Source organism: Muntiacus reevesi, chromosome 11 (genome assembly GCF_963930625.1).
Source record: "Muntiacus reevesi chromosome 11, mMunRee1.1, whole genome shotgun sequence".
In the NCBI taxonomy this organism is placed as follows: Eukaryota; Metazoa; Chordata; class Mammalia; order Artiodactyla; family Cervidae; genus Muntiacus; species Muntiacus reevesi.
In genome coordinates this window covers 34,297,061-34,312,402 of record NC_089259.1, presented here as the reverse complement: position 1 = coordinate 34,312,402, position 15,342 = coordinate 34,297,061, and the positions used below count along the sequence as shown (strand labels likewise).

The following is a 15,342-nucleotide window of genomic DNA, read 5'->3' as shown; positions in this document are numbered from 1 at the left end:
GAGAATGGATGTGACTCCTGCTTGAAAACCCCAACCCTCCAGAGGGTTTCAGCATAACATTTTTAAAGGCCCGGGTGGAGGAGGGTGGGTGGCAGGACCTGTGATCAGTTGTGTACAACTCTCTGGTTCATTGATGGTGAGATTAAGTGGTGCTGTCACAGAGTTAATGTTGATCCTTAGACTCCATTAGGCCTGGGAGGGCCATGTCTTCATGGTCATCAGGCAGTTAACACCTTCCCTTTGGTGGGGGATTTCACATCTGTATAAGTACACAGGAAGTGTGCACCAGACACTGTTACCCAGGTTCTCCAGAGTGGTTAGCTGCAGCAAAGGATATGCGGGGGGGGGGGGGGGGGGCTGCCCTGGGAAGGCCCCATGGGGTCCTGCTCTGTTATTAAACTAATGCTATGCTAACCTGTATAGCCATGAGGGAAAAAGTTAAGAAAATATCATAATAGTTGGGGACTGTTAAATATCCATTGAAATATTGTGAGGTCAGCATAGCAAAAATGGAAACATTTACAAAATGTTACAGTGAAGAAAACCATACATACATATGAACACAGTCAAATAAAAATGTCTATGCAATGTAAATAAAAATAAATTTTAAACAACAAAATTATCTGTAAAATTAGATCCGAGGGACAATATGGAGAATTAAAAACAGTTGTGTTTGGTTAATAGGACTGTAGGTGAAGTTTTTTGGAATTTTATTATTAGTAATAAAAAATTCTTCAAGGAAACTTGGTGTTGGGTTTTAAATGTGATATTTTATGAATTGTCGAGGTTGGGGGTAAACTTGACCAAGGAAGCAGCTGACGTGAGCAAAGACATAGTCGTCAGGGGTCATGTGCACAGTTCACAGAAGGGGGGCCTAATGCCAGGAACCTGTTTCCCAGTTTTCAGAATCAGTAGCAGCTCTGTCTGTGTTTGGGGTCTTATGTGTCTTTTTCAGGAGAGAGAGACCAAAAAATGCGAATCCAAAGAAAAATACCAGAAAAGGCAAGAATTGGACAAGGAAGAAAAAGGCCGAAAAGAGCCCAAGGCATTAAAGAGTGAGTGAAGAGTGGCATTTGTCGTTTATGTTGGTCTTTCAGACAAAGAGTCTAGTTCACTGTGAAGACAGACTCTCTTCTAACCTGCAAGGTCATTGAATAGAAAATTTGTTCACTGGGGACTTGAGAACATTATGCTAGTGTTGTTTACCAGTAATCTTCATTTATTACATAATAATGTATGTTACTAGTATAACTAACTCCTCCCCCATCTGATCACCTTGTTCTTTTTCCTTTTGGGTATGAGATGAAATACGTTATCTTCATTTTTTTTTTAACTTTAATTTTTTAATTGAAATACAGTCAATTTACAATGTTTCAGATTCTGGTGGGAATACGTTATCTTTAAAGAGACAGGAAATTAGTTTTGACAGTAAAGTAAATAAGTATCTTATAGTAGATGCTAAGATAAACTTGTTTAATCAATTTATTGTGTTTAGCTCTGTGTCATTTGTATAAATACAGTATACATTTTGATCACATCAAAATATAACTCAGGAATCTATAGTGCATGTTAGTACTAGAACAAGTACTTTATAAAACATTCACCATTACAGTGTTTGAATAAAACTGGTTATTTCAGTTCGCACACCAAAAAGTACTTGGAAAACAAGTTCTTGTGGAAGCAGTGATTTCTAAGAGACGGATGATTTCTTGAGAGTGTTTTCCCACAAACTGTGTAACTGAGATAATACTAAAATTGAGTTTGGGCTCTAAGCCTCAATTCGGACCTGGCAGGAAGTGGCAGGGTTGATGGAATCTGGGAGGGAACAGCTTTGATGGCTTGTGTGCAGGTGAGTGTAATGTAGAGACTGTGCTTCTTCATAGTGATGCTGCAGCTCTAAGCCTCTCTTCAGAGAGTGACTGGAGATTCAAAATATCGTAAGATTAGAAGTAGTTAGGAACTTTTTCTTCCTCTGAGTATCTGTCAGTTTCAGGTACATTTTTACTGTGAATGTTCAGTCTGTTCCTTAAGTTCAGAAGGCCACACCTGGAGTCCGATTTTCAGTATCCCTGCTGCTAAAACCTACCTGCTTCCACCCCGAGTCCAAAAGGTGCTATAACTGGGCCTTTGCCAGCCTCACTGTGTCTGCAGTTTTTCAGTTTTCAGAGTCTGTTGACTGTAACCTCGCAGCTTATATGTACCTGTGCTTCTGTCCGATCCTTTGCACCCAGCCTCCAGGACAGAAATAAAACTGCACTTGGGGGTATATTTTGGGAGTGTGTCAGAATTGGTGAACATGAGTCTTTACGTTGCATTATGCTGTATTACAATGGATTCAGCATCCTCTTCATAGAGTAGCTTGGAAAATATTCAGAATTTATCAGAATTATTCAGAATTCAGGACTTAACTGTGGAAAATGGAAAGAATGGTTAATGCTTTTATTTCTGAACATTGAATGAGATGTTCCACTTGCCATTCTCTATTTTTGCTATTGGACTGGTGTTCTATGTAAATAATCAGAATATTCAGAGTTTAAATATGTCTGGGACAAGCAGCCTCAGTGCTGCCACTGTGATATTACATTCTGCATGTGTCGTTTTGTTGTGTCATATACTTGGTGAGGTTTCTTCAAGGCACACAGAAAACAAAATTAGTAAATTGCTCGGGTTCCTTTCACTGTGATTTGGAAATGATACATCTTTATAGAACGAGAGTTTTATTTGGACTAGCTTTCTTATTGAAAAAGAAAAGGTTCAATTTGTGTTGGTTAGGACTGCACTCATATAATGCTTGCTTTTCCTCTGGTCACACCATGTTGTGCATTAACCAGGATACCTCTACTTGTAGCAAACTGTAGTTTATTACAGGTGTTTAAAACTGTTTAAGCCTATGCAGTTCTTACAGAGGAAGATAAATGAGAGATGTCACCTAAAAGTACTGTTGAGAAGGTGTTCCTATTGAACATAAAAGAATTCAGAATTTTAAAAAACAAAACACCTATCTGCTATATACCTAAAGTTTATAGTTGTTCACTCTGTTCTGTTCTACCCCTTTGGGGGGGGTTATTATTGCAGATCTGCTGCTTTGCCAGTCTTCTCTCTGCTTTGTCTTTAAAGTGAGTGGATTTTCGCAGGCATCAGGTGCAGTGTTGCTGGGCCATAGTCAGTGTGCTGACACCCTTCCATCTTCCAATCTCCACCAAAAGTCATTTTTGTACCAGCTCACTTCCAGGCATGGTGGAGGTGGTGTCTCAGCAGAAGGGTGGTTGGTGACATGACTAGGATTATTCTGAGGCTCATGGGCTGTGGTGGCCTTTGTCAAAACTGCGAGTTGTTCAGACCCCCAGAAGAAGAACTGTTCACTCTGGCTGTCCTTTTAAATACGGAGCAGCCAACACAAAGATGAGTGGAAAGGCTTCATGGCTGTGATAGTCAACCTGATCAGGCTTTCTTACCAAGGCAGATATTAGTAAGAATTAAGAAAATACCTGTGTGTTTTTTTTAAAAACACCCAGATTTTCTTTTGATTACAAAGAAATTAGTGACTCATCATCAATTTTATTTTTTTCCAGTAGCATTTAAGGAAATCAGAAATGCATTTGATTTGTTTAAATTAACTCCAGAAGAAAAAAATGATATTCCTGAGAATAATCGGAAAAGAGATGAAATACCACCAGACTGTAAAGTCACAGAAGACCACAAAACCAAGGAAAACAAGCCATTACTTAAAGAAAGAAGAAATACAAGAGATGAGACTGACACGTGGGCATATATAGCTGCAGAAGGTGACCAAGAAGTTCTGGACGGCGTGAGCCGAGCAGAGGAGAGTCCTGGTGAGTGTGTGTGACTGTGTGCAGTTTTCTCAGGGCTGTGTGCAGAGCTCTCCCCTCACCTTCCTCTCCTCTCCGCAGTTATGGTCTCAGGATGGAGTTGAAAACTGAATCTATTTTGTGATTCCCTCTAGAATAGCTCAGCACATTTACAATTACAGAGATTTCTGGTTTGCTACCTTATCTCTCCTTCTTGTCAAGTTGTCTGATTGTATAACTTACTAGATTTCTTTCAGAAAACTGTCAAAATAGACTTATTTGTATTCTTCCCTTTTAACTTAGCAGTCAGTAACACTAAATGAGGTTATATTGTGAGTACTGTTCTGAAATACTGGAATTAGCTGAGGAGGCAAGGTCTGTGTATAGACTACGTAGTGGTGGAGAAGAGGAATGAAAGTATATTTATGTATTTATAACTAGGGCAGGGGTTCATAGATTTGTCTGATAAAACTTTGTATAATTTATAAATCTTGTAAAACAGTTGAAGTTTTGAAATACCTGGGGATATATAACAAGCTAGATGTTAGGTGACCCTCTTACTGCAAAACACCTAGGTTCTGGGATCCTTGGTAACATGATTGCCCAGCTGGTTGGAAAACTGGGTTAGTTTCTTCAGCCAGCATACGGTGGGGCTTGCGGGGGCTGGGACGGGACTGGTCTGCCCAGATGTCAGGTAGCTGTACTGCTGTTGAGACACCAGGCAACAAAAAATAGTCCAGGAGGTATTGGTTCAGCCAGCTGGGGAGCTCTGGGTGGAACCTGAGACCGACCTAGTTAACACAGGGCAGGGAGACCCGGGAAAGAGGCAGCCACCCTGGATGGGGAGGCAAGTTTCACGAGCAGGGAGCTTCTGACTGGCCTGGCCTGGGCGCCACAGGATAAGTATCCCTCACCACCTCTACCACCCCCAGCACCTTAATAGTTTGTGGAGAGCCCTGAGTTCAGTCCACATGTGCCCTCAATGCTGTTCTTCCCTGGAAACAGTGGGAGGAACACACAGCCCGAGGACAGGGAGGATGTGGTGGGCCTCTGGGACCTTCTCCCACAGTAGAGCACTGGTGATGCCAGAAGTTGGTTCATTGGAAGACTAATAGAATAGACAGCCTCCAGTAGTGCTAAGGGAAAAAAAGAATGAAAACTTAAACAGTATTTCCAGGGGAAAAAGAGAGGGCATTATACGTGGCATCCAGATTAAAACGATAAAAATTCTATGAGCATTTTCTTGCAATAAACTAGAAAACTGAATGAAATGGGAAATTCCTAGGAATTTCCCGAATATAAAAATTGGATCTTATTACTATTAAAAAGTGTGAAATAGTCATTTAAAGTAGTCTTTCAAATTTAACACTAGGCACAGATGGTTTCATATGCAAGAGTTTATCAAACTTAGAAAGAAGCCTTCCTGAAAGCAGGTGGGCTCTGGACCCCACCATCATTTCAGCCCTCACATCAGACAACTGTCTCCAGAAGGGAGAGGACGGCCAGAGTTCAGCACTCACAGCTCAGGTGTGAAACCCCAGCAAAGCAGGAGCAGGTTGAATCCAGCCACTTGTAAGGATTCAATTCAGTTCACTCACTCAGTCGTGTGCGACTCCTTGGGACCCCATGAACCGCAGCACACCAGGCCTCCCTGTGCATCACCAGCTCCCGGAGTTTACTCAGACTCATGTCCATCGAGTCAGTGGTGCCATCCAACCATCTCATCCTCTGTTGTCCCCTTCTCTTCCCGCCTTCAATCTCTCCCAGCATCAGGGTCTTTTCAAATGAGTCAGCTCTTCGCATGAGGTGGCCAAAGTATTGGAGTTTCAGCTTCAGCACAGATCTTCCAATGAACACCCAGGACTGATCTCCTTTAGGATGGACTGATTGGATCTCCTTGCAGTCCAAAGTTCAAAACTTGCAGCACCACAGTTCAGAAGCATCAATTCTTTGACACTCAGCTCCCTTTATAGTCTAGCTCTCACATCCATACAAGACTACTGGAAAAACCATAGCTTTGATTAGTTGGACCTTTGTTGGCAAAGTAATATCTAAGGGTTAGGGTCAGGCTTCTGTGGTCAGTAAGGGCTGTATTCACAGAGTCTCATTCACATCGTAACATTCTTTTAGTATATGTCTAATTTTTTATTTAAAATAGAGAAAAAGTTAAAACTGCTAGATGTTGGGTACAATAGGAATGAACAGAATGAATTTAGGATTTTAAGCCAGTTGGCTTCATTGTGATCCCACTGAGTATCGTGGGTCTGTGTAACTGGAGGCAGGCACTATCTCGGTCTCTGTGAACCCTCAGCTGTCCCCAGTCCCAATCTTCCTGGGGAGGTTGTGGGGGGAAGCAGCTGAGGACTCAGACACATGTCAGTGCACACATGGCTTTCCTTATTTGTAACATGGCTTCCTCACCAATTTTTGTGTATGGATTGAATGTATTGATTCATGAATTTCACACTCCTTTCTGAATGTCTACTTCTGTTGTTACTCAGGAAGTGAGGTACAGCAAGTACATGCAACTTAGCAGTAATACATGGACAAGGCTGTGCTGTTTCTGTGTCGCTGCTGCTAAGTCGCTTCAGCCGTGTCCGACTCTGTGCAGCCCCAAAGACGGCAGCCTACCAGGCTTCCCCGTCCCCGGGATTCTCCAGGCAAGAACACTGGAGTGGGTTGCCATTTCCTTCTCCAGTGCATGAAAGTGAAAAGTGAAAGTGAAGCCGCTCAGCCGTGTCTAACTCTCAGCGACCCCATGGACTGCAGCCCACCAGGCTCCTCCATCCATGGGATTGTTTCTGTGTTGGGATGTCCTTAAATCCTTTTAACTTTTTTTTCTTTCTTGAAGTATAGTTGATACACAGTGTTGTTATTAAAGTGTACAGCAAAGTGATTCAGTTACATATACACACATATTCTTCAGATTGTTTTCCATTATAAGTTATTACATGATACTGAATGTAGCTCCTTATGCTATACAGTAGGTCTTTGTTTATCTATGTTATATATAGGAGTTTGTATCTTTTAATCCCAAACTGCTAATTTAGTCCCCTCCCCTTTCCCCTTTGTTAACCATTAGTTTGTTTTCTGTGAGTCTGTTTCTATTTTGTCAGTAAATTCATTTGTATCTTTTTTTTTTAGATTCCATATATTTGTCTTTTTGTGTCTGACTCACTTCACTTAGTATGGTCATCTCCAGGTCCATCCATGTTGCTGCAGGTGGCATGATTTCACTCTTTATGGCTGACTAGTATTCCATTGTGTATATGTATGTATATACACACACACGTGTGTACACACATGCCACATTTTCTTTATACATTCATCTATTGATGAACATTTTGGATATTTAAGTTGCTTCCATGTCTTGGCTATTGTAAATAGTGCTGCTATGAACATAGGGCTCCATGTACCTTTTCAGATTAGAGTTTTCATCTTTTCTGCCCAGGAGTAGGATTGCTAGGTCATATAGTAGTTCTGTTTTTAGATTTTTGAGGTTTTTGAGGAACCTTCACATTGTTCTCCATAGTGGCTATATCAGCTTACATTCCCACAGTTTGTAGAAGGGTTCCCTTTTCTTCATGCCTTCTCCAGCATATATTGTTTGTAGATTTTTTTTAATGATGGTCATTCTAACCAATGGGAGGTACTGGCTATAGCTTTGATTTACTTTTCTCTAATAATTAGCAATGTTGAGCATCTTTTCCTGTTCTGTTAATCATCTGTTTAAATCCTTTAACTCTTACCATCAAACATTTGTGCCTTTCACTATTTAAAATAGTATAGCCATTTTGAGTTCTTCCCAGATGTCCTCTATTCCACTGCCAGTAGGGAATAAACATTTTCATCCCTAGTGTTGATGAGCCCATGGGTCGGACATGAGGGTGGAAACTAGCACTTGTGTCACTTGCAGTGGGGGTATCTCAGGGCCCTGAGCGCTGTGGGGTTTGGTGGGGATACTTGCAGGGGGAGAAGCTTGAGCCAAGTCTGACAGGATCACAGGCAATGACTTATTTATATTTAGAGTGACTACCTACATGAATATTGTAAGCAGTGTACATTTATCCCTTGTGTAAGGTTGACCCTCTGTCTCTGGGCCCTTCTGGTTCGGGAGGGCTGACCAGCTGTCCAAGAAGAATGACCAAAGGAACAAATCACAGGGCTTCCTCTTACTGAAGCCTTGTGATTTCTCACTTTCTTTCAGCTACTAAAATTAATGTTACTATTTTACAGTTAATAAGATACCTATTAGTCTTTATGCCTCTTTCATGTATGGCATCTAAAAGTGGACAGTTCATATTACTACCCAAAGAAAGTAAGAAATTTAATTAGAGACTGAGATGACATAGGTATAAAATATAACATTTGGCTTAGGACACCATATGCTTAAATAAAACGGCATTGTATTTTTTATAGTCCATAAAAGTATATCTTAATAAGGCTCTTCTGTGTCCCAGATGGCAGACAGCAGGTTCTAAGTCTGGGCATGGATCTGCAGCTGGAGTGGATGAGACTGGAGGACTTCCAGAAGCATCTTGATGGAGAAGATGAGAATGTTACTACAGCAGATGTGATTCCAAGCAGTGAGTGGTTTTGGAATTATAGGGTTATTCTTCATGAATCTAGTTATTGAAACCTAATTTATCTTTTCTTTCATTTTAGATTTATTGAGGGATGCTGTGAAAAATGGGGATTATATTACTGTGAAGGTTGCTCTTAACTCAAGTGAAGAATATAACCTGGACCAAGAGGTGAAGTGTCTTTCTAAAAATCTGATGATAGGAAGATGGAAAATCAGCTCTTTTATAAAGAGTAAACCTGAGTTATTTTAAAAGTAATACATGTTCACTTTATAAGAGTCAAACATTGTAGAAACGTATAATAGGATTACAGTTCTTGTAATTCCAGCCCTATATAATGACCTTTAGTTAGTCATGATATGCCTGATTTTGTCTATGGTTTAACTTCTGCGTTTTGAGGGGAAAGTGATTCCTTGTTTTGTCACCATTTGTGTTTGATTGTTAGTTGCCTATTTACAGCAACTGCCCCTCTTTCTATTGTTTCGGGAGGTTTTTCTGACCATGCCCTTGGCTTGCCAAATCTTAGTTACTGGACCAGTGATTGAACTTGTGCCTTCTGCAGTGGAAACACAATGTTAACCACTGGACCTCCAGGGAAGTCCCCAATCTTTTCTTATTGTTGCTGAGTTTTTTCACACTGATTTATAAGGATACTTGAAGCATATTAACCCTTTCTGTTCTACGTTTTTGAGTCTTACTGCTTGGGGACATTTTTATTTTTAGGTAGTCACATCATTTGATCTTTATGACTTTTGGTCATCTAATCTTGCTTAGAAAAGATTTTTATATATTCTTTTTAGTTTTACTGCTTTAATTGTGGATTTTTTAGGTTTAAAAGATTATTGGGATTTTCATTAAAATTGCATGAAATAGATTAATTTGGCTCAGAATTGACATTTTTACATTTTGAGTCTTTTTTTGAGGAACGTATCTACTCTTCATTCATTCAGCTCTTCATTTCTTCTCTTAAAATTCTTTGGGTTTTTTTCTTCATGTAGTTCTTGTACATTTATTTTAGATGCATTCATACGAATCATCTTATTATGTTCATTGGGATCTTTCTCTCCCACACTTTTGGTACCACGTGTCTAACAAAACCAACGCAGGATTCGAGCGGGATGACACTGGTGATGCTCGCGGCTGCAGGAGGGCAGGACGACCTGCTAAGGCTGCTCCTCAGGAAGGGGGCGAAGGTGAATGGTCGGCAGAAGAATGGGACTACGGCACTCATCCACGCAGCTGAGAAGGTGGGCCACTCGGCATGCTGTGCTTCCACAGCCTTGGGACTGAGACAGAATCTGTGTCTGCCGGGCAGTGTGCCAGTCACACAGTCACATAACTTAGTTCATCTATGACTTGTCATAAATCAGTGTTTTTATTGACAGTCGTACTTTGAAATTTCCAAATATCGTCTATCTAGTTGGAGATGATTTGTATTGAAAAAGAACTTCTGATTAAGGTATTGATAATTCTTAGATTTTTAAAAAATCTTTTCTAAAGTGTCCCTTTGGTTAATAATTTAATTAAAATGTTCCATGTTATCTTATTAAAGGACTGAGATGAAGAGGTTCTTTATGTTGAAACCAGTGGTTAAAGTTGAGGTTGAAGTTGCTGGCAGAAGGTGTGTGGCTGTGCAGGGTGCCAGTGGGAGCGGCCGCTCCATGCAGCCCCCGACTCTCCTGGGACTCTGGGCGGGGGTCGGGAGGGAGGAGCGGAAGCAGTAGTCTGTGGTATTCACCACCCTGCATGAGATAGAATCTAAGTACTTTTGCTAATGGCTAGAAATTTCAAAACATCTTGAAATATCTTACTTATGAAGAGTTTGAGGGGATTAAATCCTTTTTTTTTTTTTTTAAACAGAACTTTTTAACTACCGTGGCTATTCTTTTGGAAGCAGGAGCTTTTGTAAATGTCCAGCAGAACAATGGTGAGACGGCGCTAATGAAGGTAAATGCCTCCCTGGGAGCACTGCCCACACCCCCCCCCATACCCTCCCCTGCGGGAGCATGTTCTCCACAGGATCTCCCACTGCCACTGTACTGGGGCTGGTGGTCAACCGGGACAAGACCGTCTGAGGACTTGAAGGGTTTGCAGCTGAGTGACAGAAACAGACCCAGAAAGACAGAGTTACTGGGTGTGATGAGAGGAAGCACAGGGAGTTGTAGGCTCTGTAAGCTGGTGGCCAAGCTTTGTGGATTCCAGCTGAGTCTTGGAGGGAACCTGGCAGCTGGCTCAGCTGCATCCTGAAGATCTAGGTCAGCTGGGATAAACCGTGTCAGTGGAAGGGGATAGACTGTGCCCTGTAGAGACCTGGGCACGGAGCAGATGGACGGGGATTCATTCCTTCCCATTGGTGACTTCATCTCCTTGGCCTCAGGTTTCCTCACCTATGTGTGGATTGTGGAAGCTTGGAGAAGCTCCCCACCCCCCACCCACAGCTCCAGGTTTTCTGGCCTGAGGTGCTGTCACCCAGCAGGTCGTGACCTTGTGTGGAGGCTGTGGCTTCCGCCTCATCCATGAAGGGAGTCCTCACCAAGGGCTGGTGGCTGCGGTTCTTCTTCTGACCTTTCCTGAGTCAGGCAGATGGTCAGACCCCTCGTTCACCGTGGGCAGGACCCTGAGGCTGTGCTGGACTCTTGCCGTTCTTCTTCCACACTTGGGGTTAAAACTTGTTTGCTGCTGGTGTTCCTGTTTCATTTTTGGTTCATAGAAATGTTTATTTTGTTCAGTCACCCTCCTTTTGAATTTTAATTTTCCTTTATGTGTTCCTATTGAAGTATGTTTACAGCATAGGTGGCAGCTGAAAGCATGAATTTAAAACTTATTGAGAAATCACCAGGCACATTCTAAACAACGGATATTTAAACAGGAGCATAAAGGGTATGTGTGGAATAGGGGTGCACAAAACTCTATACCTGTGCCAAGGAAGTAGGAGTTCATCCAGATAGCAGCTAGGAGCCTTTAAAAAGTTTAACCTCAAGAAAGACTTAATCAGAATAGAGGCTGGACTTTGATGCTACTGTGTAACATGCCCCATTACAGTGGATGGCATGAATTGGTTTGCAGACTTGTGGTAGGATTTTTATACATATTGTAAATGCTCAGGTGTTTAAAATGTGAATCTTAAGCTCAGGAGAGAGGCAGGCTAGAAAGTCGAATTGGGAGAGAAATGGCAGAAAAGCAGGAGGGACAGTTGCAGGAGGACCACAGGAAGTCTACTTCCAAGCCGGTTTCCAACCCCAGGGGTCCAGCTGAGAGGAACAGACACTGATCACGGTTGAGTGATTTTTACTCCTTTACTCCCGACACAGGCTTGTAAAAGAGGAAACTCAGACATCGTCCGGCTGGTCATTGAATGTGGAGCTGACTGCAATATTCTGTCAAAGCACCAGAACAGTGCACTGCATTTTGCAAAGCAGTGCAACAACGTGCTGGTGTACGACCTGCTGAAGAGCCACTTAGAGACGTAAGTGTGGGAGGAGTGTGCCCCGTTGGGACACGTAATGGACAGTGTGTATGTAACTGCTCAGAAAAAGATAAGTCAAGTACAAGTCATGATGGGTTTCTGGTCTAAGAAGATGAATTTTAAAAGTGGTGTACAGTCTACGGCCATACCACCCTGAACGCGCCCGATCTCGTCTAAAAGTGGTGTACAATGTCTACAAGTTATTGAGGAGTTAGAAACCTTCAAACTTAACTCCGTTCTATCTAGGAGTATCATCTTAAAATCTTAATTACACTCAACTTGGCTTCCAAACATTTTCTTAAAACCATTTAAACTTCATTGTTTCTAAGGTAATTTTTGAGAGCAGTTTTTACGTTCTGATCGAAGTTGAACAGAAAGTAGCAATTTCCTACATGCATTGTCCTACCCTGGGCAGTGAGGCTGTTACAGTCGATGGATCCCCAGTGATGGGGACCCACCATTGTGGCTGACCCACACATCCTCCTGACCTAGAGACCCCCGAGGTTCCACTTGGTGTCACAAATCCTGTGTTTTTGGGCGAATGTGTGATGACGTGTACCCACCATTGCCCTGTCACACACTCATCTCACCACCCTAAATATGCTCTGTGTTCAACTTGCCCAAACCCTGGAGACCACTGATGTTTTCACTGCTAGTTGGACTCATACAGTATATGCCCTTTTCCAGGTTTGCATCTTTGTGATAAGCATTCATGTTGTCTTCGTGTCTTTACGCAGCCTGATAAACTTGTTTCTTTTTAGTGCTGAATGGTTATTACATTGTCTGGAAATTATCAGTTTAGCTATTCAAGTTCATGCATTTTCAAATGAATTCAAAACCATTAGATGTTACTGGAAGTTAATTAAGTAATTCAGTAGCTTTTTATTACTTCTCTTGCTCACATGTAACAGGAGCTTCAGGAGCAGTACTATTGTAGGTGAAGTGCTTTCAGTCAGGTAGCAGAGCCCCTAAGATAGGACTTGGATCTTCACGCCTGAAAGATGGTTATTCTCTATTCCAGATATAGGCAGATTTCAGACAAAGAGACAAAGGCAAAAGGGGGTGTTTCTGGCCACCTGGGCTGCCATCACTGAGAGCCTTAGCAGCAGCCAGGTATTAATTACAGGTGGCCACCAAGTAAGGAGACTAGTTTGCCTGCTTTGCCCACAGCTGAGGGGGTCCAGGCATGCTGGACTTTGTTTCACATCTGTGACTAAATAGTTTTGGGGATTTTGTGCTCCTTAAAGCAGAGCATCTGTTGGAAGGTGGCAGGAGGTGTTTGGGTCGGGTCAGTTACACTTTACCTACCAGATAGTCTCAAAATACTTTCTGAATTAGCACCAATCATTTTGACTGCTTTCTAAACCAAGTACTATAACAAGACTGTGTGTGACAATTCTTGGCTTTATTTTCTAGCAGAATTCTTATTTCTGATTCTCCTTGATCATTCATGCACTCATTTGACGAGTATGTGTTGAGTTCCAACTGTGCCTGGCACAACGCAGAAGACTTGGTGGGTGGGGAATGAGAGGACATCTAGGACAGACAGATGTGTGCCTTGTCCTATAGGAGTGCTCAGAACAAAAAGCAAGGGACAGCAGTTTTTCAGGCTGGCTCTGGGGAGGCTTCACTCGTCTGATTGTTCTGTGCCTCAAGATTCTTTCCTACAGGAACAGCTTTTACTCTGCTTTTTTATTAGACTTTCAAGAGTCGCTGAAGAAACTATCAAGGATTACTTTGAAGCACGTCTTGCGCTACTGGAGCCAGTCTTCCCAATAGCTTGCCATCGCCTCTGTGAGGGGCCAGATTTCTCAATGGATTTCAATTACAGACCCCCACAGACTATACCAGAAGGTAAGCCTTGTTTTTCTCCCACTTTGAAATGTGACATTATAAACATTAAGAACTTTTTCTTTGAAGGAAACCTTAACAAACTCCATCATGTATACTAATTATACAAAATAGGTTAAGAACAAAATGCAGCCAATACAATCGTAGCTGACCCTGAGGAGTCTACACAGCAGTCTTTACACTTGTTTTAGAAGTATAGAACCTGGGTCTTAATAATTATAATACTTTTTATTAAAATTTACTGAAATCTAGCTTTCAACATGGTAAGCCCAGAATCAATATTTTTCTTGAATTTTATTATCACTGAGTCTTGCCCTTTTAAAGAGATCAAGAATAAAGAAAATGTGTTGCCCCATTGTAAAGTTGATTAGTAAAGAGATGAGAATTTCAGTCCTGCCTCCTATGAGTTTATGCTTAACAGCTACTTGGCAGGTGAGACCACGGCCATGGGTGCCAGGTATATGGAGTGGAGACAGCACTCTCTTGACCTGAAAGGTGGGAATTGGGTTGGGTTCTGGCTTTTGTTTGTTCTTGTTCAGTTGCTCAGTCATGTTCCAACTGTGCAACCACATGGACTGCAGCATGCCACACTCCTCTGTCCTCCTCTATCTCCCACTGTTTGCTCAAACTCAAGTCCATGGAGTCAGTGATGCCATTTCATCCTCTGCTGCCCCCTTCTCCACGTGCCTTCAGTCTTTCCCAGCATAAGGGTTCTTTTCCAGTGAGTCTTCTCTTCACATCTGGTGTCCAAACAATTTGAGCTTCAGCATCAGTCCTTCTAATACATACTCAGGGTTGATTTCCTTTAGGATCAACTGGTTTGAAATGTTTTGTTTAAATATGTTAATGGAAACTTAAGCTACAGCTCTACCAATCAAAGCCAGTCATTTCTAACATCTTAGTCATTAGTCAACTGTGGATTTGGCTGGGCATCCATACCAGTGCTCTGGTGCAGCTGGACAGCCCTGGGTCAACATGGCTTTCTCTGCACATGCACAATGTCTGCAACCACTAACAATGTTTTCTACTCAACTGAAATCTTACCAAAGACACCTGGCTATTCTCACTCTTGAGACTCAGCATATGGTCTCCTCAGTATGCTCTCAAAACCCCAGCCAGACCAGGACTTTCAGCCAACACCTTTAAAAGTTTGACAGACATTGACCTTGGTATCTTGAGGGGCGTGTAGCTCTTAAAAGTGAAGGAAAACAATTTATATTGATAACCATGAAACAAATGCCAGCAAATTGATTAGAGTCCCTTCGTCATACTCTTTGTTTGGATCAAGTATGTGTCTGTCAGACTAGGATTAAGGATCACTACGTCTTTGGATCCTAGTCACTCAGGTTGGCAGGAACATAAACATGACCTTCACGAACATGTTTTCTAACAGGATTCCCATGTGGATGGCCTGTGCACTCAGGCTCTCATGATGCCCTCAAGCTCTGCGAAGTGCTGTCTTTGGATGGAAATTAAAATCTGTATTTACATCTCCTCAATTCAGGCTCTGGCGTCCTGCTGTTTATCTTCCATGCAAACTTTCTGGGTAAAGAGGTCATTGCTCGCCTCTGTGGACCATGTAGTGTACAAGCTGTTGTTTTAAATGATAAATTTCAACTTCCTGTTTTTCTGG

General features: G+C 41.9%; 1 protein-coding gene and 1 pseudogene across 2 annotated transcripts in view; both read left to right on the top strand.

Annotated features, from left to right (window-relative positions):
• MPHOSPH8 (M-phase phosphoprotein 8) overlaps nt 1–15,342 on the top strand; it is a 43,275-nt gene that overhangs the window by 26,292 nt on the left and 1,641 nt on the right. Inside the window, exons 4-12 of one of the 2 annotated variants that reach the window (XM_065901701.1) lie at nt 956–1,055; nt 3,576–3,833; nt 8,270–8,395; nt 8,475–8,563; nt 9,499–9,639; nt 10,253–10,339; nt 11,704–11,858; nt 13,558–13,712; nt 15,214–15,341. In XM_065901701.1, the coding sequence (XP_065757773.1) occupies nt 956–1,055; nt 3,576–3,833; nt 8,270–8,395; nt 8,475–8,563; nt 9,499–9,639; nt 10,253–10,339; nt 11,704–11,858; nt 13,558–13,712; nt 15,214–15,341 (1,239 nt within the window). Of the gene's footprint in view, nt 1–955; nt 1,056–3,572; nt 3,834–8,269; nt 8,396–8,474; nt 8,564–9,498; nt 9,640–10,252; nt 10,340–11,703; nt 11,859–13,557; nt 13,713–15,213; nt 15,342 lie in introns of both variants that reach the window. The other variant, XM_065901700.1, reaches the window with a different exon arrangement.
• On the top strand, nt 1,835–2,888 carry LOC136144476 (protein kish-A pseudogene; annotated as a pseudogene).